This window comes from Euwallacea similis, chromosome 1 (genome assembly GCF_039881205.1).
Source record: "Euwallacea similis isolate ESF13 chromosome 1, ESF131.1, whole genome shotgun sequence".
Lineage (NCBI taxonomy): Eukaryota > Metazoa > Arthropoda > Insecta > Coleoptera > Curculionidae > Euwallacea > Euwallacea similis.
Window position 1 is genome coordinate 1,868,141 of NC_089609.1, and position 24,345 is coordinate 1,892,485.

A 24,345-nucleotide genomic window follows, 5' to 3' on the forward strand; every position below is an offset into this window, starting at 1 on the left:
CTAAAATCAATAATCTTCTTGGCGGTGGATGACAGCTGACCCGTGACGCAAAAGTCCATTACTGGGCGATTTTTTCCATTGTAATCGGAACAATACAACGATGATCTTCGATAAGGATTATTAATACGGTAACTGTTAATTACACTGCCGATCAGTGGGTACAGTTAATCAAGTTTACGAAGATTCTTTTCGGTCATTAAGAACTTAAATTGTTTTTAGATCGATTCTCTCTTTCGTATCAACTATAAAAGCATCCTGGATTTTAAAGGAAAGAAACCAAAAGAGGATCATTGGAATAAATGAATGAAAGAGATATTATAGATATATTGTAGTAATGCAGTCGTTCACAAAAAAACTGATGATGGTTATCAAAAATCGAAAAGTCGGATTTCGAATATGACACCGTCATATTGTAGAAGAGGAAAAATTGCAAAGATGAAGCGTCAATCAGCTTAGAAAAAGTGAAACCTTTTAAATGATGTAACGCCCTAAAATACAGTACTCAAGAAGGAGCATCCACAAAGACTTCTCAGATACAATTTGTGCCGTTTGCAATGCCAGCAGGAGCTCGTTTATCTGCGGTGAGACTATATAAGCAAACTTTCCTCTTTACAAGCCCTAAACGTGCACTTCCCCTTTAATTTATTCGAAGCAATTTAACGTTTGATGGCAGTTTACCACTTTCCCATCCGCAGACTCGAAACTAGATAAATCCGCGATCGGATGGTGTGAATAATAGAGGTACATGACAGACGATAAACCAAAATAACAAAGCGGAGGCAATAAGGCGCAAATCTCGGTGCCGGATATTTACCGATGGTTCTAGCTACGGCCGAAGTGAATAATGAGCCACTTTTCCCCACAGGTCGGTATAATAGAAAACAAACACGAGCCCGACGTGAATCTGATTGTTATATCACTTTTTTGATGCGGAAATCATAGCCGTCCGATAAGGATTTTACGCTCAGCGCACTCTGTGTATGAAAGTCAAAAACGATTCAAATTACTGCTCGAACGCCTCTGTCCATGGATTTGAAACGTACGATGGGCAGTTTCACTTGCGTGTCTCATAAAACCGAAGGGAGCTATCTAATCGTGTTTTTCCCTCTTTATGAGTGATCTGGCAGATTTACTGCGTGCATTGTCTATCTCTGCATCTTGTATCTATCTATTCCGCAGATAACCTGGGGTCTAGCTGTGCCATTTTATTGGATTTCCTGTTAAACGCTTGATTCCGATCGAGGAATTGCATCACCTCTTTTGAAATTGACTTTTGACTTTATTTGAAAAGGTGAAAATTACATTAAATGTTATTCGTGTATCTAAATTGATTACAATGCACGCTACCCTTAGCCAAAATCGATAGGTCTATTATTTTTCAACGCTCAATAAATACGAAAACTTTAAATCAGTTCTATGTGTTGTTTATATGGAAAAAATGAACGTATGAAGCTTTCATGAAGGAATAAAAGGAACAAGTGAAATATATTTCTGCAATGTAATTATTAACTGAAGAGATTTTCAATTTAGTCTTAGAACTTGCCCGTAGCCATTCATTCTTCAAAATTAGAGATTTTTAGGTTTTAGAATTAATTAATTATGTTTGTTAGTAAGGTATAGAATGCAAGTTCTTCTGCATTTATTCCGATAGTAAAGTGAATGGAGGCATCTATCAAAGTTCTTCTCTTTTCTTGTGAATTCAGGTCGAAATCAAAGAAAATGAAATATCAATCGGAACTAACCCGAACTAACCTGAAGTAAACCTTTAAAATGACTTGCAGGAAATAGGGCCGTTAGTAGGCAAAATCATAGTGTAACCTGACCATACACTCTGTCAATAGATAGCGTGGGACCTGTAATCCTATCTGAAGGTTAGATCGAACCATAACGTTAATTACAGAAGCGGTACCGAGCGATCAATTCATGTGCGCTACATGTTAATACAACAATCGGCTATGTATAAAAAAACATGGCGTAGGTTAGGTGCCCATTATAGTAACCCAATACCGTTCGGGAAAAGTCATAAAACCATACATTTTCTAAACTGTATTAACGATAATGTGGGAACGTAATATTTTATTGTTGCAGTTTGTATGTCGCATTGTATAACAGCGACTCGCCGTTTCCAATTACATTTAGAGCGGACAAACAAGGCGAGGTACCCAATGTATTTAGCTGTTGACATTCTGTTATAAAAATGCTGTAATACAATATTATTTTAGTTTCACTTATTGAAGCGAAGTTTAAAGAAAGTTATGTCACACCGAGATTACTCCGTCATCCTACCATAAATGGCCCGTAGTTTAGTGTGTCGTGGCATTGTTGCTCGTAAAGAAATTGTCGTTCATTGGATGTTTGCGGTAATTTAATCTTGTAAGTTACGCCACTGAATGACCAAACGGCGTGGTTTATGACTACTCAAAATACAGGCTTGTTACGAATAATTAGCTCTTAAAATGTGACTAATTATCCGGAAGGTCTTCGACCCGAAAGTTGAAATTGATTTCGCTTCGACAGCGATGCAGCAGAGGATCGCGTGAAGCGATTCCGGTGCTGAAAAAATTCTAGAAAAATCTTAAACGTGTACTTAACTGCAGCCAATCGATAATAATTTACCGACAGACTTGGAAATAGCTTTTTGATGAATAAAACATGGCATCAGTCAGTCTCGGAGCCCCGAAGAATGGCCGGAGCAAAAAGTTCCATAATTCAAAATTAATGAAACGCGCCGGGGCTTCCATCTTATTGCGTCCAATCTCGAACTAATTGTACTGGTCCCAAGGAAAATGGGGAGGAGGAAAACCACCGGCAACAGATTGCCGCTGCTGTTGGCGGGATTCGCGAAGACGTCATTTGAAAGTCAAATTGTTTACTCCGGGGTTCTGGAAAATCCAGAGTTTCTGATTAAGGGATGGTTTTTCGTAAATATTCATTTGATCGTTGTTTCTCGACAAAAAAAGGATATTATATTGTCTTCTAAGGCCTACCTCGCCAACACGGGTAAAAGGACTTATGCATTTTCCGTTGTTTCTTAAGAGAGGTAAAACTTACCTTTTCGCGAAAAGAATACTGGCCACATCACTTAAATCAGCTCGAATCAAGTGGATCGTGCAAATCAAATGCGTCTCTCGGGTGCATGTAGATCTAAAGTCAGTGTATGGGGGAAGTCTAACTAAAAAAGGATTGTTAAATTATTATTTTCACTTAGATAAGTCGGTTTGGAACGTCTTCAGGAACTCAGTTGATAATTAAATTGATAATCTCATATTTTGCAATAACATTTCTGATTTCATCCTCAGTTACATTCATGGGAAAATTGAACATTAGGTTTCTTTTTTACAGACGACAGCATCAGGCTCCCACCAACACTACCAATAGCAACACGACATGGCACGGTTCAAATCTGGGGACTCCAGTGCCGAAGGAACACCCCAAGAGCCCGGACCGTCTCAAAGGGACGACTACCGACCTTTTCGAGCTTTTGGAGAAAGCTCAGAGGTCCAGAATCGACGACCAGAGGTGCATGTTGCCTGCTTATTTCAATCAGGTGAGTTTTTCGACAAAATAAAGTGAAATCAAATCAACGGCCACAATTCATTCTGCACCACCAGCATCGAACCCAGTTCATACGGATTAATTTGCGGGCATTGTTGCCGCATTCGATTGCTTCATTAATGCGCTGTTAAGAGAATGAAATGCAATTTATCCGGAAATTAATTTATAATAAGTTTATCCGGTCGTTATTGGGAAAAACGAGGATATTTCTCTCAGGTCTCAGTGGAGGGCGCATTCTCGAGAAGAAATACGACCATCGAAAAGAAATATTGCGCCCACGAGTACGCTTTATAACTTTTTCAGGTTTTAATGGTTTCGGAAAGCGGCTGCCTCGAGGAATTTATTATTTACTACTCGTAGTAGGAATTTTCTCGATAGGAGAACTTTGAGTGAAACTGCTTGTAGCTATAGGAAGTAAACGTTTCAAAGCAACAATACGCAGAAGCTCGCAATGTCATAGCTAATAAGATGCTAATTGCAGGTTAAAAGTAAAGAGCAAAGAGACATGAATTAATTAAACAGACAAACAGCTAGATAATTTACATCGAAATAAGGTCATGCAATTGTATGGGAATGACATCAGTCAGTGGGTCGTAGTGAATTTTTTTGGGACATGTAAACAAGAATTTGAAATTGATTCGTTTCGATGAACCTGAGTCATAGATTTGCCTTTATGAATGAAAGAAACAAGTTAATTCTAATTTTTTACTTTCCTCCCATTCATTTTAAACATCTGCTCTATATGATGGTTGGGTAGAAAATGGGTTTTTTGTACATGACACACGTTAGTTTGCAATTCACGATTTTCAATGTATATATAATATATGTAGGTGCAATTTGGTTTATTTCGCCTTCGCCACTGAAAATGATATTTTCAGTGTGTTTTATAAGATAAATGAAGTGTCTCCCATCTCTTGGAGAGACATGAGGAAAGCAGGATATTTTCTTAATAAAGATTTTTAGAGTATTCAACATTTTTTTTTATATATCTATATATATTTTCTTTTCTAATGTTTTTTCCATGGAAGATGGTCATGAGAGGTAAAAATCTATTGAGATTTTTCCCAAATTCCTGAATCTTTATTTAAAGAGCATGAGATTCCCAATTAAATCTAGAGTAGTAGGTATTGTGATTCAATTAAACTTTTCTTGCTGAATCGAACCAGTATTTCACTGAGACCATTTCATAATAACAATAAGCCACTGATCAATTACAAGTTATTTTGACAGATGTTCTCCTCCATTGTGCTGACCGCGACACGCGTTTAATTGAAAGCAAACATTTGCCAATGTGCCTATTGTCTCCCTGATGGTTTTGTTCTGCAAATATTCAACTTGTGTCAGCTCTTGCCTCGAAAAAGTATTTATTTGTTGTTTTAATATTGCTTCAAGAAGACTGTGCAATATGATTTCTATAAAACAACTTCTGCAACTATGAATGAAAGTGAATAGACGTTTTCGCCATCAATAACTTTTCGCAAATCGTCCACCTACACTAAGCATCCAACGTTTGTATCATTAATTACGATGAGATAGCTGTCTAATTGTATTATTAACGAGCCTAAAGCAAAATCAAGGTAAACCTTAATAAGTACTCCCCTGAAGAATGTTGTCTTTTGCGACGCCTTCGGCTCATATGAATAAGTTATAATTGCGAAGTGTGTTTATTTGCCGTTGTCGATCACCATGAAGCAAGTCTGGTTAATTGGACGGCTCGGCGCATACCCCTCTTATCAGTCAGTCTTCAATTGGATGGTAATTGAACTTGACGATTAAACATCTTCACTTTTCGGATTCTTTCCTTCCTCAGTTAGCAGCGCAGATCGGATTTGTCATGTAGAGGATCGCGATCGGAAGAAAAAGATCGGTGTGCTCAATTAACCGTGGCCAAGAGATTGATGACCGCAAACGATTTTTTCAACGTTCGTTTTTGCTGCCAATGACTAATGGGTAGTTAAAGAGATAGATTAGATTGCTGGGAATATCATACAGGGTGACCACCTGGGTTATGTCCATAGACGGAGTTAAGATGGGACGGATCCTGGTCAGACTCTTCGAAGCATGAAGATTTTTCGATTGATGTTGGCTTTGCCACATGGTTGAAAAAGCAATAGGGAACCTCAGAAAGGGATCACAAAGTATAAGTTTTGATCGAGCATGGACTTTGAGATGTTCACCTCTAAAATTTAAAAATTTACAAATCGGAATCTTCAACGTTTCTTATTCAGGTTAGTCAAGCCCCATCTATCACAGGTGATTAAACAGTTTTCTAAAACACCAGCCCACTCTTCTACAAGAAATCCGATAACTTCCTGTACGATAATTTCCCGGTGCAAAGTACGTATAAATAATTAACGGCAAACAATTACGTTGTTAATTCCTCGTTGACAAGAAGGCAGACGTTTGCCTTCGCAAAACACTCAGACGATAATACTGTAACAATAAAATTGTCGTAAGTTGCAGAAATATCCAGCCCAGCGATTAATCCGCCGCCCACTGCGGGCGCCATATTTGGATATGCAAAGAGATATGGGGTCGTTCGATACGTACATACTCTGAGAAATATTAATTTTTGTCGTACATCGTCAATTTTGTCAGTATTGCTGCTTTCCTTCAAATATTAATGACGGGTCACGGTGAAGCAGGTGGGTGGAGGATTTGCTAAAATTTTGTAATAGTCATATGTGTGACCCTCTTTCGAAAACATTAATCATTTTTCCTAATACCTACCTATTCAGTCGGCATTATCATACGATTTCTTTTTTACACCATTTGTTATAGCCTAACACTGAAATCAAGAGGGGAAAGCTCGTTTCCTATGCCATTATTCATTATTTGCGGATTAGACCGCTGTTGGTGTAACTATCCGTTTAATAAGTTGTTGCATTCTCGCGATTTATCGGCTTCCTACTTTTTGCCTTATGTAGGCAGCTAATCCATTTATACAGGCAACCTCCAGTGTCGCGGAACAAGGTGTAACTCGGTTACGTAATCTCCATAATGCAGATTTCCTTCGTCTTTAACAAATTGTCACCATTTACATGTCATCCAAATACCCAGTTTACGGCAACTAAGAAAATTCTGATAAAAGTGACAAAACGGTTTTATGGAGGATTTTCAGTAATCGGTAATGCCTCACATATGGTGACCCGGAGGCCATATAAGAGATTTAGGACCCCTCACACAATGAACGCCATTATGGCATCTTAGACGTATGCCCATTAAAGGTACGCGGATTTAGCAGTTTATGTTGCATTTAACCGCATGAAGCTGCATCACGAGGAATGGGATGCTGCCTAATCCACGTTTGTGTATGGGTACTTAAGTACCATTTGCCTAACGCTTTCGTGTAAAATGGGCATACCCAGAGGTTTGAGCCATAAAGTTGTATCAGCCTATAAATCAGCAGTGATCAAAGGCAGGAGTATAAAGGTGCTTAAGTACTTGGGTATATCGTTTCTGCTGCCAGCAAGTGAATTAGTAGCATTCTCTAGGTTTTTTTTTATCCCAAAGTAACTAGTAATAAATTGTGCAAAAGGAAATTACTTGAATCTCATGAAGTTCTGTTCTTTATTATGCTCTCTTGATATTATGGTGAATGTTACTGTCGGTTTAAATTGCTTTGAAATTGAATTACTCAAGCCAAATTTTTCTTTTTAGTTTATATTACCAATAAGTTGAAACTTTTACTCTCCTATGTATTATTAGAAAGCTTTAACATTTTCCAGATAATTTCTAGGTTTTTGCTGAGTTCAAAGTCATTCTTCGAACTTTAGTGAACTTTTACTTACCAAAAAGCTCCTAAATTTGACTTTATGGGAAATTTGTTGTTTCTAAACCATTATTGTCGCTTTGTATTAATTTTAAGGGGACTTCTGTCCCTACTGCAAGATAGAGTAGAGTTTCGAAAAAAAAACATGAAAACCGGCGCCCCTTAGCCTCAAATAAAGGTACCTATTAAATCTTATAAATTCACAACCCACTATGAACTCAAATATGGTCAATTATAGTCAAGATTTACTTTAAAAGAATTCACCCTGAAATTTATCTCAGTACCATTGAAATGGAAGTGATACACTTCTACTAAATATACGAGACGCGTTTCTAATCTTCAATGAACCGTATTTACATTCAGGAGAGATTTGGGATCTCTGGAAGATATAGCAAAAATGACAGAAGAATCTGTAAAATCGCAGAAAAAATTTATAGATATCTCAGAATCTTTTCTATGTAAAAGTGATTTTCTGCATTTAAATTATTGAGGATACTTTTAAACTTTCAAGGACTGAAAATAAGGTACGGGTATGGACATACACATGTCCTCTGGAAAGGTCCTAAACTATTTTTGGATTAGTTCAGGTTATTTACAAAATATATAATTTGAAACAAAATAGGTACGTCATGATTTTACTCATTCTTTTTGTACGGTACATTTATAATCATTTTAAAAACTAAAAAATAAAAATTAAATTCTAACTCTTGATGTTGTGGTGAATGCAAGCTATACAATAGCCTTTTAATTCCCACGTTGTATTTCAAGCTGCCTTGGCAAGGTGGCGTCAGCTCAAACTGCTGCAGGCCACGATGTGTATGTGTTTTTATAACTTGGAGTATGGCGTAATAGATGGCAGCACCAGCATTAATTCTTAATTTGAATTTCATGTGTTGTTGGTTATTTAGACTTCTTCCAAAGAGACTTGAAGAAGTATTGGTTTATTAATCTGTATCTATAAATCCGTATTTCATTAGTGATTAATCGAATTTAACTAAAAAAATCTTTGTAAAATTGATTCAATTTCCACAAAAAAAATTAAATTTTCCATATAAATTGCCATAACAAGAACTTTACATAACAAGAAAAGTTTTAAAAATCATTTATGCAAAATCACTACACACTTCAATGCAAAATGTAACACGAGTTGAAGAGATATCCGAAGTCGTATTTAGCATTTAGAAAACTTTCCTGAATTCCTCTCTTATTTACGACGTATTGAGGCTTTAAATCCAAAGCAAGTTTGTCTAAGTAAAAAAGTTGAGCAAGCAGTACGTCACCATAAAATCTCGAAAGCAGGTCAGGCAGCGCCTGAACTATTTTGTTTCTCTTACAACCTATCTAGCGGCTGCAGGAGTAAATATTCCCGGTTTATCCCGGTAAAAAGGTCGATTTCTCAGCGAATGTACCACGTAAACATGTCTCGCTCTAAAAGTTCCTTACTAAAAGATTCATAAGCCTGGAATTATTTGTATTTTATTCCAGACGCGACGGTGTTTCTTTCAGGACCTAAGGCATTCATTTCCTGCCATTGTTTGCAAGAGAATTATCCTGCCAGGGCAGCTTTAAAATTAAAAATTTGCAAGAGTGATCGCTTTACGTTGCCGAGATGGCGGTTGTGGTTATGAAAACCGAAAAGTGTTAAATAAAATCTGTCAGGACTAATAAGTATTTCAAGGGAGAAAATTCAATTACTGTGGCGGCACCTGAGACTCCTCGAGTGGTAAAATTGGTTTGTTCGGCTCAAATCATTGAGGCCAATTTCTTAGAATCCATGCACATTCTCTTTGAGTTGCCAGCCTGGAAAGTGTGTATTATTAGAACTGGAATCCAGGATTTCGTCCGCAAGACATTCAAGCCTCGGATTTAAAAATAATACTCTCTTAAAACATTGCTGGAAACCATATTTGAGACACCGTAAAGAACATGTCACATTAGATTACTTTATTTAGATTTCATCAGAGGGTTCGAATTCGTTCTCATGTGCCACACCTTAACGCGCTTTAATCTTGCAACATGATCTCATATGGAAGAGTGGGGGGGTGAAATAAAATAAGCACAGGTGCCTCCAATTTACCTGAACCGAATCCGTATAAAAATGGTTCCATTGAGTGGTTAAAACCTGCATTGTTGGGCACTGAGGCAGGTGCCCTGTTACATTCACCTGGTTCTCGTGGGAGTCGCAATATTACCATCTGGGGCACGAATTTATAGAAAACGTGTTTTTGTGGTTTTATTTTTCGAATTCTCATGCAACCCTGGTAAATTGTATTTTGTGAGGAAATAACCTCGTTTATTCAAAACGTAAAAGGAAGTAGAGAAAGTTGCTAACCGCAAATGACAACCACATAAGGTACATCTAATCAAAAACAATTACCATCTCAATTTAAAAAAATTGCGTTCGGGCCAATTGAAGTAACGGTTTGTTGACCCTGGTGAGGCCCCGAGCTGTCTTTTTGTCCGGGGGCTTTCGCTTTTCCACGATATAAAAATAAAGATAAATATATTATGTATATTCTACAGGAATTTAAATGCGCCGACTTTGAAAGCGACATAAAAATGTCCGATCGTAACTGAAATTTATTACGGGAAACTCGTCAAGTTTTAAAGTTTTCTGTGTTGACTTACATAACAGCACAAACTACTTATTTAATAAATTGCCCTCGAAGTGTTCTAAATCATGATCTGAATTTTAATTATTGTTCTCAATTTCAGGTAGGATATGAGGATGAGGGTTTTATTATTACGGATACGAGTTAATAATTGTTTCAAGTTTATTTTAGAAAGTCTTCTTCAAACAAATGTTTTTATTTTGTTTTTTGAGTAAAAGAACGCCTCCTGAAAATGTTGGTTTCATCATAAGGCATAGTGTAAAAATAATGTTATAATTAAAGGGTGTTAGTAACAAAACAACTATTAAAAAGACGGTTGATACCTATTTGTATCACCATCTTCATAGGTGAAAACGTGGCGTCTATTAAATTATGAAGGAATTGGAATGAAACGTATATTTAATATCAAGAAATACCAGTGAAACCACATGTAAAATTAGACATCTGATATTTTTATAATGTTAAAAAAACGATTTAGGAATAAAAAAAAGTATTTACTAAAATAGTAAATATATGAGTAATAAAATAAAGAAAAAAACTTTCCGATACCGGGAATCGAACCCGAGCCTCCTGGGTGAAAGCCAGGTATCCTAGCCACTAGACCATATCGGATGTTTTTTATTAGCTGTTAATGGCCCATATAACCAACACTGACTGAATTTATATTAGCATTTTTACTTATATGTAGTTGTAAATCTTCAATTCCATTGCTGAAATTGAAAATAAACTTTAACATTGTGTTCTCAAATAATAGAAATAATTTCAGGTCCGAACACAACCCTCTAAATTATTACACTCAATATTTTCCAAACACAGCTTGTCGTGAACTTGATTAAAGGGCTTTATTCACCATCTCGTTATTCTTCTACACCAGACTTAGCAGCGCACAACTGAATTAATAGTAAACGATTTGCGGCAACGAGCTCTGTTAATTTCCATTGCAAAGTTAGTGCCCATAATATACTTGTCTACGTAAACTTCCGGCTAAATGGAAAATGGCGCCTCGCTTTCGCTCAAATTTCCAAAGACTTCCACCGTTTCATTTGAATCCCGCCGACCTGGAGTGCGGATATTTATTTTTCCCACAACAAATGTAAACATAACAAACGGAGACAGAAGTCGCAAAAACACACGCGTGTGTTAGGAATTCGTAACACACACGAATGTTAGGAAAAACAAGTGAATGATAGACACAGCGCAATGAACTACTCTGGCCTGAAGAAATATTATTTAGTGATATGCTATTGTATTAGCCAATTAGGCAAAATATGATCTTGCCAATAACTTACTATATCTTACGAGTGTCCAAAATAGCGAAATGATGTTAATTCGATATTAATATTCAACAAAATGTCACAAGTATCGTTACCATTTTGAAAGTGACCATGAGCAGATCTGCAACAACGAAGTAGTGTCGGATTTCCGCCTTGATAACCCGAGTTCGATTCCTGCTCAACATTTCACGCTCGTGCGTTAAAAGTTTCTTGTCTAAACTTTCTTCGCTTATTATGTAAATAACTAATCCAGCGTTATTGAAATGTTGAAGTTATTGGAACGTTGCAGTCTTTAATAAGGACAAGTTGAGGTGGTTTTAGAAGCGTAGTTTGTAAAAATGAACCTGAACTGGCCATATTCCATAATTGTACAAAATTTTCCGTTCCAGAAACAGTTCTCGAATTCATTGTTAAGCCTATTACATTATTATATTAACTGTTATTTACATGAAGAACCCGTTTAATGTATACCACTGCCGAAATGACAATTTCCACTCGTGGTCTAATGCGTTCGTTTATGCCCAATGGTTCATTATTGTGGTCGCCATTTTCTGAAAATACCGTTCGTGAACTACTTGGCAGTTCAAACACTTGGAAACTGTGCGGTTATTTGAAAGTATTTGAAAAACTGTGTAATTTTTTCTTTATACTATCTCGTTAGAACAGTCCTGAAGAGCCAATCGATAGGTTTAAATCGAAGAAATAAATCCCGTCTTTGCAGCGTTCAATAAAAGATGGTTATTTGTCGGACGTAATTCTCTTATTGTGACCTTAAAGAAGGTTTTATGGTCAAACAACCCGATGGAGCTTTACGAGATTTCTTTTTAAGAAAACGTGGTGTCGAGCACATTTACTTGTGGTGGTAACTTCATAAAATTGCTCGTTTTGCATTTAATGCCTTTTCTGTCGGTGAGAGCGAGACAGGATGGTTCTTTTTTTAAATGAAAATGCAGGATACCTGGTTCCCGTGCCCATGACTGTGTGGTAGGCGTGAGGCAGCCTAGCGAGACGGTCACATCCGCTCTTCGCTTTCCGGTGAGGGACATGAGATACTGAATACTGATGAGGCCTTATTGGGACGGGCTAAGACGTCTTGCACCTGGGTTGAGACACGTTGACATTGGTATTTACTATGATCACGTGCGTATGGTCTTTTAATGATTTGGACCCAATTTTGTTTTGTTCGCAATGAATAAGGTTCGAAATTAAAAATTTGGGTTTTCGTCTCGCAATTACCGAGTTTAACGCCAGAAATAGCCACCAGTCTATAAATTTTTGCCTACGACTGGTATTGAGATATAGAATGTATTGTCCTCTTTCAAAAGACATAAAAAAATGTTCTGTTTCTGCGAATTTAATTAACTCGGTGAAGTAGATATATAATGCTCAATGGCTCTGAAACAGAAATTGTCAGTTCGTCATTTTATCAATCAACTTTTTACTATGATCAACCAAGTCTGAACCAGCTTTTCACGTTTCTTGACATGAAGCTTATTAATGAGATCATTCATTACACTTCAAAACCTTTTCTTTCTTTTGCAGTGTTTAAAAGTCCCTTTCATGCAATTTGTTCGGTCTGTAAGACGTTACGCATGGGAAACACACCTCACGACTGTCCCATAACGCTTCCGCGGTTAGTAGATTGCTTTTTTACAACGTTTCTATCTTTCCTACCTGAAATTGAATGTTATTTTTCTCATAATCACCATATTTTATTACTTTCCTAAAAAACACTTAGGATGTTTTTGTTTTATTATATGCAAAAACTATTTTTGGATTATTTTACACAGATATCCGATCGATTGGCCCATAAACCTATAATGGGAGGATTCAATTAAGGGAAGATGTTTTAAGGGGTTAGAGAGAGCCTCCATTATTCAAAGTAATTAGCAATTTATGGGAGAGAGGAACATGTCGGTAATTTAATCCTTTCAGCGGTGTTCCGATTATGATAGTGATCATGATGCAATGTGTTTAAGCCCTCGATAATGTCCTTTATAGGGGCGTGGTATATAGAAATTAATTTTGCAATTTAAGTAATGTCCAAGAAAACTTTTTTGTGCAACTTCTGTAAATTTTACCCTCTGGAAAGGTATTTTGCGGATAAATTACGGAATTCCAAAGGTAATAAAGTACCGCTTTGCTTGCTTATTAGCGTTTTAAGGCGCTTTTAAATTTAAATTTTAATCGGGCCCGAAGCGAGGCGAGGCTTTTCTGGAACATAAGCCTCCTCCAATTATCCCGTCTCATGTTTTCTGAAGAGCCTGGAATTCTTATGGGGACATTTTTTCAATAACAATTACTAAAGACTTTAAGGAAACTGGCCAAAATGAGATCAATCGCGTTGATAAGTCACAGGCTACCGGATGCTTTGGCGGGTCACAATCTGGATCTGTCCCGGGTGAAATCACTCGGGACCTCGGGTTTATCCAGAAGATATTTGCGGTCTGGATTGCGACTATTAAAGTTCTTAGATTTTTGAAAATTTGCGGATTAGCCAAGAACTAAATGGGGGGAGTAAATATGAAGACCCACAGAAAACACCTCGGTAGAATGTCAAGAGTTTAGAACTCCTAAACTGAAAGGCACAGACAGACCGTTTTGGTCTAAAATAAGCATTGCATAGTGTAATTTTTTAATAGAAAATTTAAGATTAATACACTAGAGTAAGAGGCAAGAAATTATAATTACCGCTCAGGGAGTGCAAATTTACTTCACAGTTGACTATAATTTAAAAATTCGTAATTTCCAAACTGAAGGGTATGGATGGATCGCTTTTATAGCTTTCGATACTCTTTGAAATTGTACAATTTGCTTCCTCAAATTACAGAAAAGAAAATCTTATTATAGGAGAAATGTTTGAGCTTATTCGAAATTGTTTCTATGAAGAAACTCGGGCTAAATTACATTTTTTTTTCCATGACACCCAACTTGTCTCAAATTCTGTCCATGAAGTAATCGGAACAGACCTGATTTTTTTTCGTTAGAGTAACATGGAATATCAGGAATTTAAGTCAGCGCTACAGTGAAATACAACCGGTGCAAAAAAACGTTGTAGCGCTCCTGTTCCCTGAACGCGCCGCCTAGTCGTTCTTTCTACTGTTTGAACCTTAAAATAAAGTCATTGAAATTTCGTTGATCGTTACATTATCCTCCAATAAATTTCCATGGTTTTAATGATTTTATATAAAAAAACCAAAGTTTTTTCATTCCATTACGTTACAAATCTGTAACCTTCCATAGTCGCACACCCCTCCATTTCGAATCTGCCCCAGATAACATTATATTTCTATATGGAGCAGGGCATCGCATCCTGCAACGTCTTCCTGACATCAAGTCCTTTTCGGAGTTCTATTAAACCTCTGAAGGAAAGAAAGAAATGTTTTGCCTAAGTTAAAGGTGTCTGTCTCATTTATCAAAAAGAGACATTTGCTACACGGGCATGCTATTGAATGATTTTCCTATTTATCTGACAAACATAAAAGACACACTATGTGTATATTACATATAGGTTAGTATTGTTATATTAATGCATGATGAGAAATACCGGACCGTATTACAAATAGCTTCAACTTTTTCATTGACAGCATTCGTTCCGTGTTCGGTCAGTTCACAGGCCCGATCTGGGTCATATTGTTATTGTATAAAGTCAAACATGGATCAGTTTGTGTTGTTGCACTGGTAACGTTTTTGGGTATGTTTGAATCGGCAACACGGTTCGGACGTGATAAAACATTATAACTGTTACTTAACACATACTTCCATTTAAAAAAAAAATGGTTTAGCGTTTCTTTTGAAAGGCGAAGACTTGTAACAGAGGACAGTAGCAGGTGCATGACATGCAGGAGGCTCGTGCCATGTGCCGGACGTCAGATTTTAAAACCCTTATTTAAGCCAGCTGCTTGTTTTCAGAAACACTTTTCATGAAAAAGTTGTAATAGAAATCATCGGAATTAAGACTTCTTCTAGGTAACTTTCACCTTCTGGCGCAATTTTCCTCTTCTAAACTGATAATTGCGTCTGTCGTGAAGTGTTGAAATATCAGGAGATCGTAGCGAAACTCAATCTTATGCTTTTTAGAAACGTAAAAGAAAAAATTGCACCCAACAGATGTCTGATCATTTTTCATCTTCTTGCCTTAATAGGTTTGCCATCACTGCGGGGGGTGTACCACGCAACTTTTCCTTCTATTTTTCCTAGTCCTTATTGTAGTTTGTTAGACCGCTGTAGAATACACAATAGCTCAATATTAAGGGTCTTTAGTCTTTTAACTGTTGTTGGTACTGAGAACATTGCAGAATGTTGATTGATGGTTTAAAACGAGACCACAAACGGCTTACACGATGCCTCTCTCTGGTGGCGTTTCACTTCTAGTTGAAATTTACTCGATTAATTTTCTTAGACAAGCACCGTGAGTCTCGTTGAAATATTGAACAAGATCCTAAAGTGAGTTGAAAAATCGTTTAAAAAAAAATCGAGTAAATCTCGTTTTAATGAACTGCAAGTCTAAGAACTTTGAACTCTTAAAATTGGAAAGATGTAGAAATTACGTCCTGCGGTGGGGGGGAATAAATTACGGAATCATTCGAATGTTATAGACCCGGAAGTTTGAAACTTTTAAAAGCTCCTTCGAATTTTAATACGAGCGGCAAAAGTTTCCGAAAGTGTATTTATTGTTTTATTGAACAAAGAGGTTTCGGTTGGGTAAAGAAGGCCCATAATGGGACTTCTATTTCAAGTTGACGCAAACATTTTCGAACCCGAAATAATTTTACAGCCCGAGCCTTTTAGTGATGTTTTTCATTTTTTCCCATTATTATTGGCTTTGACGTCAATAAAGTCGAATAGTAATGGATAGTGGTTTTTTCGGTTATCGAATTTTGGTGGAGAATGTATGTTTGGTCTAGACCGCTAGGAGCGGTATAACGGGGGTGCTTTAGAAGTAGAATGGGCCTGTGCACTTCAGAATAATTTATGAGTGCTTTTACAATTGTAAATTCACGAAGTTTCAGTTAAATCGTATTTGTAGAGCTCTGGTGATTTTAAATAGCGGAGTTATGACGTACTTAGCGACGACGCTTTTGGTTCGAGTTGCCTATATCGGAAAAAGATTCCACAATTAACACATTTTTAGCAAATTCTCAAACATATTTGGTCCCACACGAATTGAACTTATAAACTTCCAATATCACTTCCTTTAATCCACGTCAAGTAATTAATTCAACGCCGGTAACCCACTCTCAATCAACAAAAACCCTTGATTGATTCAGTCGCAATCCCTCGATCGAACTCTCTCTTTCTTCCCCCCCCCCCCCCCCCCCCCCCCCCATTTTCGACAACACACAAAAAACCTTTTCGTAGGGCCCTTCTTATCAATTAGCTCTCCTTTTTCCCGGCACGATTTCCTTCCTGAGTGGCAAAAAACTACCCATTTCCTCAAGAACCAAACGGCCGATGTAAGCCGACTTCCCGCGAGTGTGTGCTTCTTTCTCGCCTCCCATTGGTCGGTAAGGACAACAGGCTTTCGCGGCAATATACGCGCTCGACGTTCAAATGTTTTTCGCCTTCGGTTCGTCTCAGTTGGCTTGTCCGGACTACGTTCTGCGAGCGCAACTGTTTCGGTGCCGGCAATTGTTTTTTCTCACAGTGCTTGTTGATGGAGTGGTGATTGTTGTAACACACTTTTATAGTTGAAGGTGCTTCGGATTTAATTTGACACTGACTGGCCTTATACGATTTTGTTTTGTTTGGCCTTAGAGTGATTAAGGTGGAGTAGTTTGAAGACCTTAACGAATTTTAAAGGAAAAAAAATTGGGTGATGTAAGAGTGCAATGACAGCATCCAGCGTTAGTTACTGGCGTTAATGTGGCCTTAAGGTTGATCCTCATGAGAACGCTGAGCGAGAACGACCGGAACACCATCCCGCGAGGGTGGGTGAGACAGGCAGTCATGGGGGTGTTGAGGTGGAAGGACGCCCCTTCCGGGAGAAGTGACACTTTGGGGAAAAGCGTCAGTTTGCAGGTAATAATTATTGTCGATATGAGGAAGTATTTTGCCTAATCGAGATTTTACGTCATCGTCATCATCTCGACTCGCAATAGCTTTCTCTTCTGATGATTTTGCTAAGGAATGACTGTCCACCTGCCACCAAGAACTATAACTGTGTGAGAACAAAATGCGGGCATATAATTTTAATGACGGAAGTGTGGATTTAATTAGAGCACTTCACAGAAGTAAATATAAAGTAATAAATCAAATTACTCCTAGATAATCGGAAATAAATGGAGTAAGCCAGGGTTTAATGACTTTTTGTTCATTTGCTACACGACTTTTTAACAACTTTAATAAGTTTGGAGTTTGTGTCGGTTTTGCGTCCCGTGTAACTGATTGCTTGCTTTTACCGTTAATAAAGTTTGCGTCCAGGAAAGTTTGTCATCCTTCTATTAAAACAAGATTAGTTCGGTTAGGTCAGGTTAGTTCACTCAGGGTGATTAAGTTGTTTCGAAATTGAGTTGAAAAGTAAAATTCAGCAAAACCTGATCTTGTTGATAAAGTTCAATAATGTGGTGCAGCAAAAGAACAAAAATCACCAGCTCTACAGACGAAGTTTATTTGATGAAACATGATATCTAGTTAGTTATATTCGGCTAGGCAAATGTCTGACAAATCTTCCTATCTCTTTACCATAAACACATTTATATATTTAAAAAATACTTATTGTGTTGTCGGAAACCAGAAAGTGTACATGTCTTCGATGAAAACGTGATTAATCTTACTGCATTCACCATTAATTCGATATTCTAATGAATCTTTGATGATAAAACATAATATTTTTGACAACCAGTCAGCCATTGTCAGGGCAAAGTTGACGTTAGAAAATAATCAAATTGATCATATTTGTTTGACAACACTGATGAAAATCTGATTTTTACCACGATAAACTTTCTGTTTTCATAGGTAGTAAATTGATGTAATTGGTTGAAAATCAAAGGTTTCTAGTTAGTTAAGCATGAGTGCATTCGTCCTATTAAAATATGCTCGAATGGAATGAGAGTCAAGATTTGGTAACTGCGTATAAGAGGTTTACATTCAAGGAATCGTTTAAGAGTCGAAAAATTAAGGGTGTTTACCAGGAAAATAATTCATTTCGAAATGCCTGAGTCTATTGACCCCACAATTGCCGATTTCATATAATTTCTAATTGCAATCACCACTCAAAGGTAAATTTGTATGAACAAATATTCCTTATTCATTGGAGCTACAATCAGATAAGAAAACTTTTCTCTAAACTAAATACTTGAACGGCGAAAATAGCACAGTTCTGTCTCATTCAAGAGTGCTTTCAATAATGATAAATCGGAGTATGATTCATGTCTTCTAAAAATCGAAAATAACTTGACCTTAGAATTAGGAAAACTACATATACTCGAATCCTAAAACATTAGATGATGAGCTTTGAATGTTACAAAGGTTCCCTAAATTTAGAATTAAATAACGTTCCTTCTTTGAAAGCTCTTCGACGTGATTTCCTCCAACTAATCCTCAACGATTTACATGTTTCTCTTTGTAGTTTCGAATTTTGTGAATGTACATTTTAAACATTGAAGCCCCTAGTTAAAATAAACACTGGCAATGTTGAGGTTTGCACTTCATATGTGTGTTTTATCTTTTTTTGAGGTTTCACGGACACTTTGTATATTATGGAACAGCCAGAGTTAATTACGTAATGCGGTCGGATCATCGCAGAGGTAAACATGGCAGCGCATTGACGTTAATCCGGGGAAAAGTCCGGGCAATCAAACTTAATAATCCAGGGAAACTCGATTTACACCCCAAGTGGCCTCATTTTCCAACGGACGACTTTGACACTGTATCATTCTATAATGAACTCGAATCGGGTCATCTGGAAGGCCCAATTACTTTGTTTTCGGACTCGTAGCATATTGAACTGGTATTGAAATCGATGACGCTGAATCTGGATATCCCAGAAATTACCATAAATAATGTGAGTGCCACAAAACGCATTTCTACACGTTTTTAAAGGTTTTTTTACAAAGAGCTGTACATACATACGATTTATTCGGTTGGAACTGTCCATCTCGGTAAACGCTACAATATGGACTCTAAATCTCCTCTGGCCATGCAGAATGATTCAACTTTTTGCGCTAATTGCATGGGTGAATACAAATTTGAATAGCACCAGGTAATTATAGAGGTATTAACGGAGAATTTTCATCGTGGATCGAATGTTGGCACTAAAGGTTTATTTGCCGCTGATAATGTAGAAAAATTCGGATTTCAGTGAGGCCGCAGGCTGCAATTTGCAAAACTCGAAATTAGGCGTTGTAAAGTTAAATGCCCACCTCGAATCCTGTCCGTAAAACTCGGCTTTAGTGGTTCAGGTAATATATTATTTTAGGAAGGTTGTGGGTGTGCCGTGACACCACTTCGCCGATTTTCTGGTTGTAAACTTGCCGGCCTTAACAATGGGAAGTACCAGTTTTGAGGTGCAACTTTGTTAATTTCACTTGACTTTAGTAAAAACTGTTTAGAAATACTGAAAGAAAGCAAGTTCGGTTGCAGCTGATAATTATAGGATTATTGACCTGTTGTAAACCAGAGGGTGTGAACTAAATTTTGGTGAGTTTCACTGGCATCTGGGGATCAATTGGTGCTTGATTCATTCAGGTTGTAAAGGGCCTTGTTTGTTGAATTGTTGGAGACTTATTAATCGACTTTCGCAGAATCTTTAGAATTGACTTCTTGTACATTACTTCCTCGCAAAATAAGCATTTTGACACCGCTTAATTTGGTAAGTCCGAAGATAAATTATTCAAAGAGTTCTGGAGGTGGAACGTTAACCTCAATCGACTGCCGAATCAGAGATTATCTCCAGTTACTTTACGACAGTATTTAGATAAAGAAGAATTCTCAGACAACATATTATTAAGGAAAACTTTCACTTTAAATTCCTGTCACTTCCATCATTAAATTTTCGAACCTGTAGGTCACTTAGGTGGTGGCAAATCCTAATTATGATCATAACTTCCTGGATGTTAATTAACCTGGGAAGATATGAATCGCACATGATACAATACCTTCTCCTATAAGAAAGATGACTCAAAGCAATTATCTAATGCCCTCGAGTTAGTTTCTATAATATTTCGTCGGGCAATCGATAAAATCGCGTGTCGGTTTACAACATTGCGGTTGTTGATTAATCAATAGACCGGTTCTGAATAATTTACATTTACACTGTTATCGGCTAAAAATAGCTGATTAATAACAACATTAACGTAAAGAACGACGACCAGGAAAAATTATTGATAAACTTTTTTTTATAGTGGTTTTTTGGAAGAGGGCAATTATGGTAACAGTACAGTGGAATTCAGAAAGGAATAAAACATCTGGTAATCGATAGTTTAGTGGACACTTGAGGAATAATAGTAACAGAAACATAGAAGCAAAAATCTTGAACATGCGATATAGTACCTCATTAATGCGAAACTCTGGGTGTCGCTATTCCGTTTGATGTTGATATGCTCATAATTACTGTCCCGGTGGTGTGAGTTATATCTGGCAGGAAGCACATATCGCTATGCAAATTTAACATTTTTGAAGCGCTAATTTTGATAAAGAAAAAAAATCAGTGTAGTGTCCGACATAAGCAGATGTTTTTAGGTCATAGTTTACGTTTTAATTTTTTTTGCTTTTGAGAATAAGCAAGAAACCACTGACATTTACTTGCCATTAACAAGCGATAATCGACATTATTCCCTGCTTGCAGACAATTTTTACGACGTCATTAACCGTGACTCCTATTTGCTCTTGCATCATGCAAGCCTCCATCTTATTTACTGCACAGCAAACATCTCTCGATGGCTAGGAAAACAATGTCTCGCAGATATCCGAAGAGATATGGGGTTTTTGTTTTCCCCGCCTAATCCTCCAAGGTTGAATGGGGGGCTTCATCATCAAGTGTCGCCCTAAAAATGACGAAAAAACGTGAAAAACCCTTGATAAAGCGTTCATCTGAAAGGTTACGCCCCGCCCAGCTGTTTGCTTTCCCGGGAAATATGTTTACAACGTAAACTCAAGGTGATTTATACCTTGACATTTGTTTTGTCTAACGGCGCTTTTGCGGGTACTGTTCTGTTAGAAGAACGCGCCTTTTCCTTTATGAAAGCAACAGATTTATTTGTTGCATTAGGGTGGTTTGATATGGACACAAGAGCGGCACATTACCTGCGCCCGTACAAAAGAAACTCTCGAAGAACTCTCTAAAGAAAAATAATTAAATTAAAGAAATTGTCCTCAGCGTAGAAAGTGGTGGTATCTATCCTCAAAGGTCCGTTTAGGTCATTCAAGATACAAAAAACTTCGGAAGGAAGGGTCGATTACTTGATTGTTTTTGACTCCGCTGAACTGTCCTGCAATGATTGCCAACCTAGTGTATGTTGCTATTGTTGAATTCTAGACGTCCCGTTCTGGGAATGTTGTAAAATACGACTCTGCTTATTCCAGAATTGTCCAGAATTTCAGGGGCCACAGAAGAAATTTGAGACTAAAAAACTGCATCGAGTATAGGTAGGTAGGTTGTTTTGAAAGACGTGCTATGAAATCTTCATGAAACCTTTAATAGTGACCGCTATTACAAAGCTGATGTGAATTTATAGTCTTGAAATTCTGGTCAAGTACGGTGTGTTTATTATTCCCGAATCGAATTGTCATTTCAAGGGGTCAGAGATACAACTTAGGGCTACGTACCTGTATGAAAGAGAGAGAGTGTTGTGGGTTGACCGCGAGAAGGATTCTGAAATAAAAAAATACTATTGCATTCAATGCTGTCAAGTGCAGCACCGTTTTTCCTGAATCGAAATGCCATTTTAAAGGAGGATTCACAATACAATGCGATTTGCAAATCATAGGCAGTACCGGGCAATATCAGCACTAACGGTGTAACAGGTTCATTTTTGTCTCATTACATTCAAATGTTCAAATTCAAACATACAATTTACCGTTGTATTCCGTGATAATTTATCCAATTGTTTTGTGGAACCTTGTAGGAAGCACTGTGCTATTTTATTCATTAGTTTTTTCTTGCAGTTCTTATAGTTCATCTTACACTTACTATTAACCGTAACTGAGTTTATTTACATTTTTTTAATTTGAGTCATAATTAATCCCATCATCCTGTCTGTCAGCGTCAGCTGGTCGAATCTATTTAAAGTTTAATTATCTATTATTGTCCTTTTCCCTGTACCGCTCTTTGAAAGTTTTTTCTTCGCCGCGTTTGATGACTGCATCGGAGGGGGTACTACTATCGTTGTTTTGAAGTCTTCAGATCAGCATAACTGTCATATTTTGTACCCTCATTGGAGGTATGTCCCCTTTTAATTGCCATTCTCACCAAAGATTTGTATTTATGCGCTCAAGTTTTTTTCTGTGGGCGCAATTTGGTGATTTGGTTTTCCGTGAGAGGTTCAGTGGAGTGTTTATAAATTTAGGAATCACCCCTTGGGGCTAGTCATCTTATCGAACACTTTTTGGCCTTTCACCATTCGTCCAGATGGTCATCCACCCTTGGGGTTATTTACCACCACTTGACCGCGACATAAAACTGTCCGGTACTTCACCACCGATGTTGATGGGGATTGGAACCATTAGAATATCCATAGTCTAGTTTCTATAGTAGGATCATTTGGCTATGAACAGTTTTTAGTTGTCTAGAGCGATTGAATACTGAGTACCATCGGCCTGCTTTCGTGTTCCACGGCTTCTTGCCCATACCATGCACATTAAACGTGCACATACGTGCACAATGGTAAAATTAGTTTTATGTAGGTGTGCACGCAACATGTATAAGTATCATAAATGTAAATTAACAACTCGATCAGTTGGTCAAGGCCTCACCATCGTAAATTAGAGTCTGCATATTAATTCCCTTTATGCCTCGAAACGCTGCCTTTCCATACAAATAATTTCAAGTCGATTTAGATCATTTGTTTATATAAAAAGTTCTAAGTGTGTATACGTGTAATATGTGTTTATATTGGAAATAAACATTTTGTTGGAACCGGTTAACGGAAGAAATAAGTAGTGTCAACGCACGCTTTAAATTCTATTGTCCATAGTCACAAAATTGTAACTCTGCGACGAAATTATGTTACGAAACTACTGTAATTTTTAATGTCAAATGACGCACGCATCTCAAGGTTCGTGCCGTAATTGTGCTTTTTCTCCGGATTGTGAATTGTTCGAGACCGAGCGGAACCCATCGGACGTGATTTGGTTCCTCAGGCGAGTCGAATTTACTTACAATCCGGCTTGAGGAACCATAACGTTTTTAATGCTTCCTCCGAGTCTGGAGGTGTATACCGTTTGATTACTGAGTACCTAATTTACTTAGGTGCCAATGGCACGCTTTAAAACCCGCAAAACCAATTTTGCTGATTAGGATATTGCATATATTAATGTTGCTTACTGGTACTGTTTGTTTACAGTTGATAATGCCGCTGCTGCAGCTGAATGTTATTATAATTTTTTTTATTCGCCGAAACATCCCTCAAGGGTAGGAAACACAAATGAGAGCATGGAAACGATAAATCTGAAATTTCCGCTCGCATTAAATTATTATCAACATTAAAGTTCTAATGTCATGCCTAAAACAAAACGGAGAGATTTATGTTCGCATACATTTGCTGCCTCGTCCGACATCGAGGCCTGGTAACCTCGTTTTTTGCCCAAGACCAATCTCCATCTCCATTATCATTTTTTTCGAAACCGAAGCGAGCGAATAGGTTAAAACGTATAATGAAACCGAATGGGTTTCTTCTGGCTTGGAAAATGCGAGGAGTTTTTGAGGTATGACAGTTTCAAAAAATTAGTAAATTTAAAAGAATTTAATGGACGGCGATGGACAATGCAACTTGTTTTACATGTTAGTCCGCCGTCTTTTGTCCTTGACCATTTTCCGGTGTGTGTGACATGTGACGGCGCCCTCATGCCTGAATAAAACGCCCTATGTAATATGAATATTTTCAAATATTCTTTTTCTCGAAGTCGAGTGACATCGTCGGTTGCTTAAAAAAAAAACGTGATTCGCAGCAGCTTCAATCTACTGTGAGATTTT

At 37.4% G+C, this 24,345-nt stretch overlaps 1 protein-coding gene and 1 non-coding gene across 5 annotated transcripts in view; one reads left to right on the forward strand and one right to left on the reverse strand.

Annotated features, from left to right (window-relative positions):
- RapGAP1 (Rap GTPase activating protein 1) overlaps window positions 1–24,345 on the forward strand; it is an 85,177-nt gene that overhangs the window by 32,190 nt on the left and 28,642 nt on the right. For 3 of the 4 annotated variants that reach the window (XM_066392086.1, XM_066392101.1, XM_066392092.1), the window contains exon 2: window positions 3,343–3,547. In XM_066392086.1, the coding sequence (XP_066248183.1) occupies window positions 3,343–3,547 (205 nt within the window). Of the gene's footprint in view, window positions 1–3,342; window positions 3,548–16,763; window positions 17,235–24,345 lie in introns of those variants that run through there. The other variant, XM_066392112.1, reaches the window with a different exon arrangement.
- TRNAE-UUC (transfer RNA glutamic acid (anticodon UUC)) lies at window positions 10,480–10,551 on the reverse strand. Its single transcript has one exon. It is a non-coding gene; the product is annotated as a tRNA-Glu (tRNA).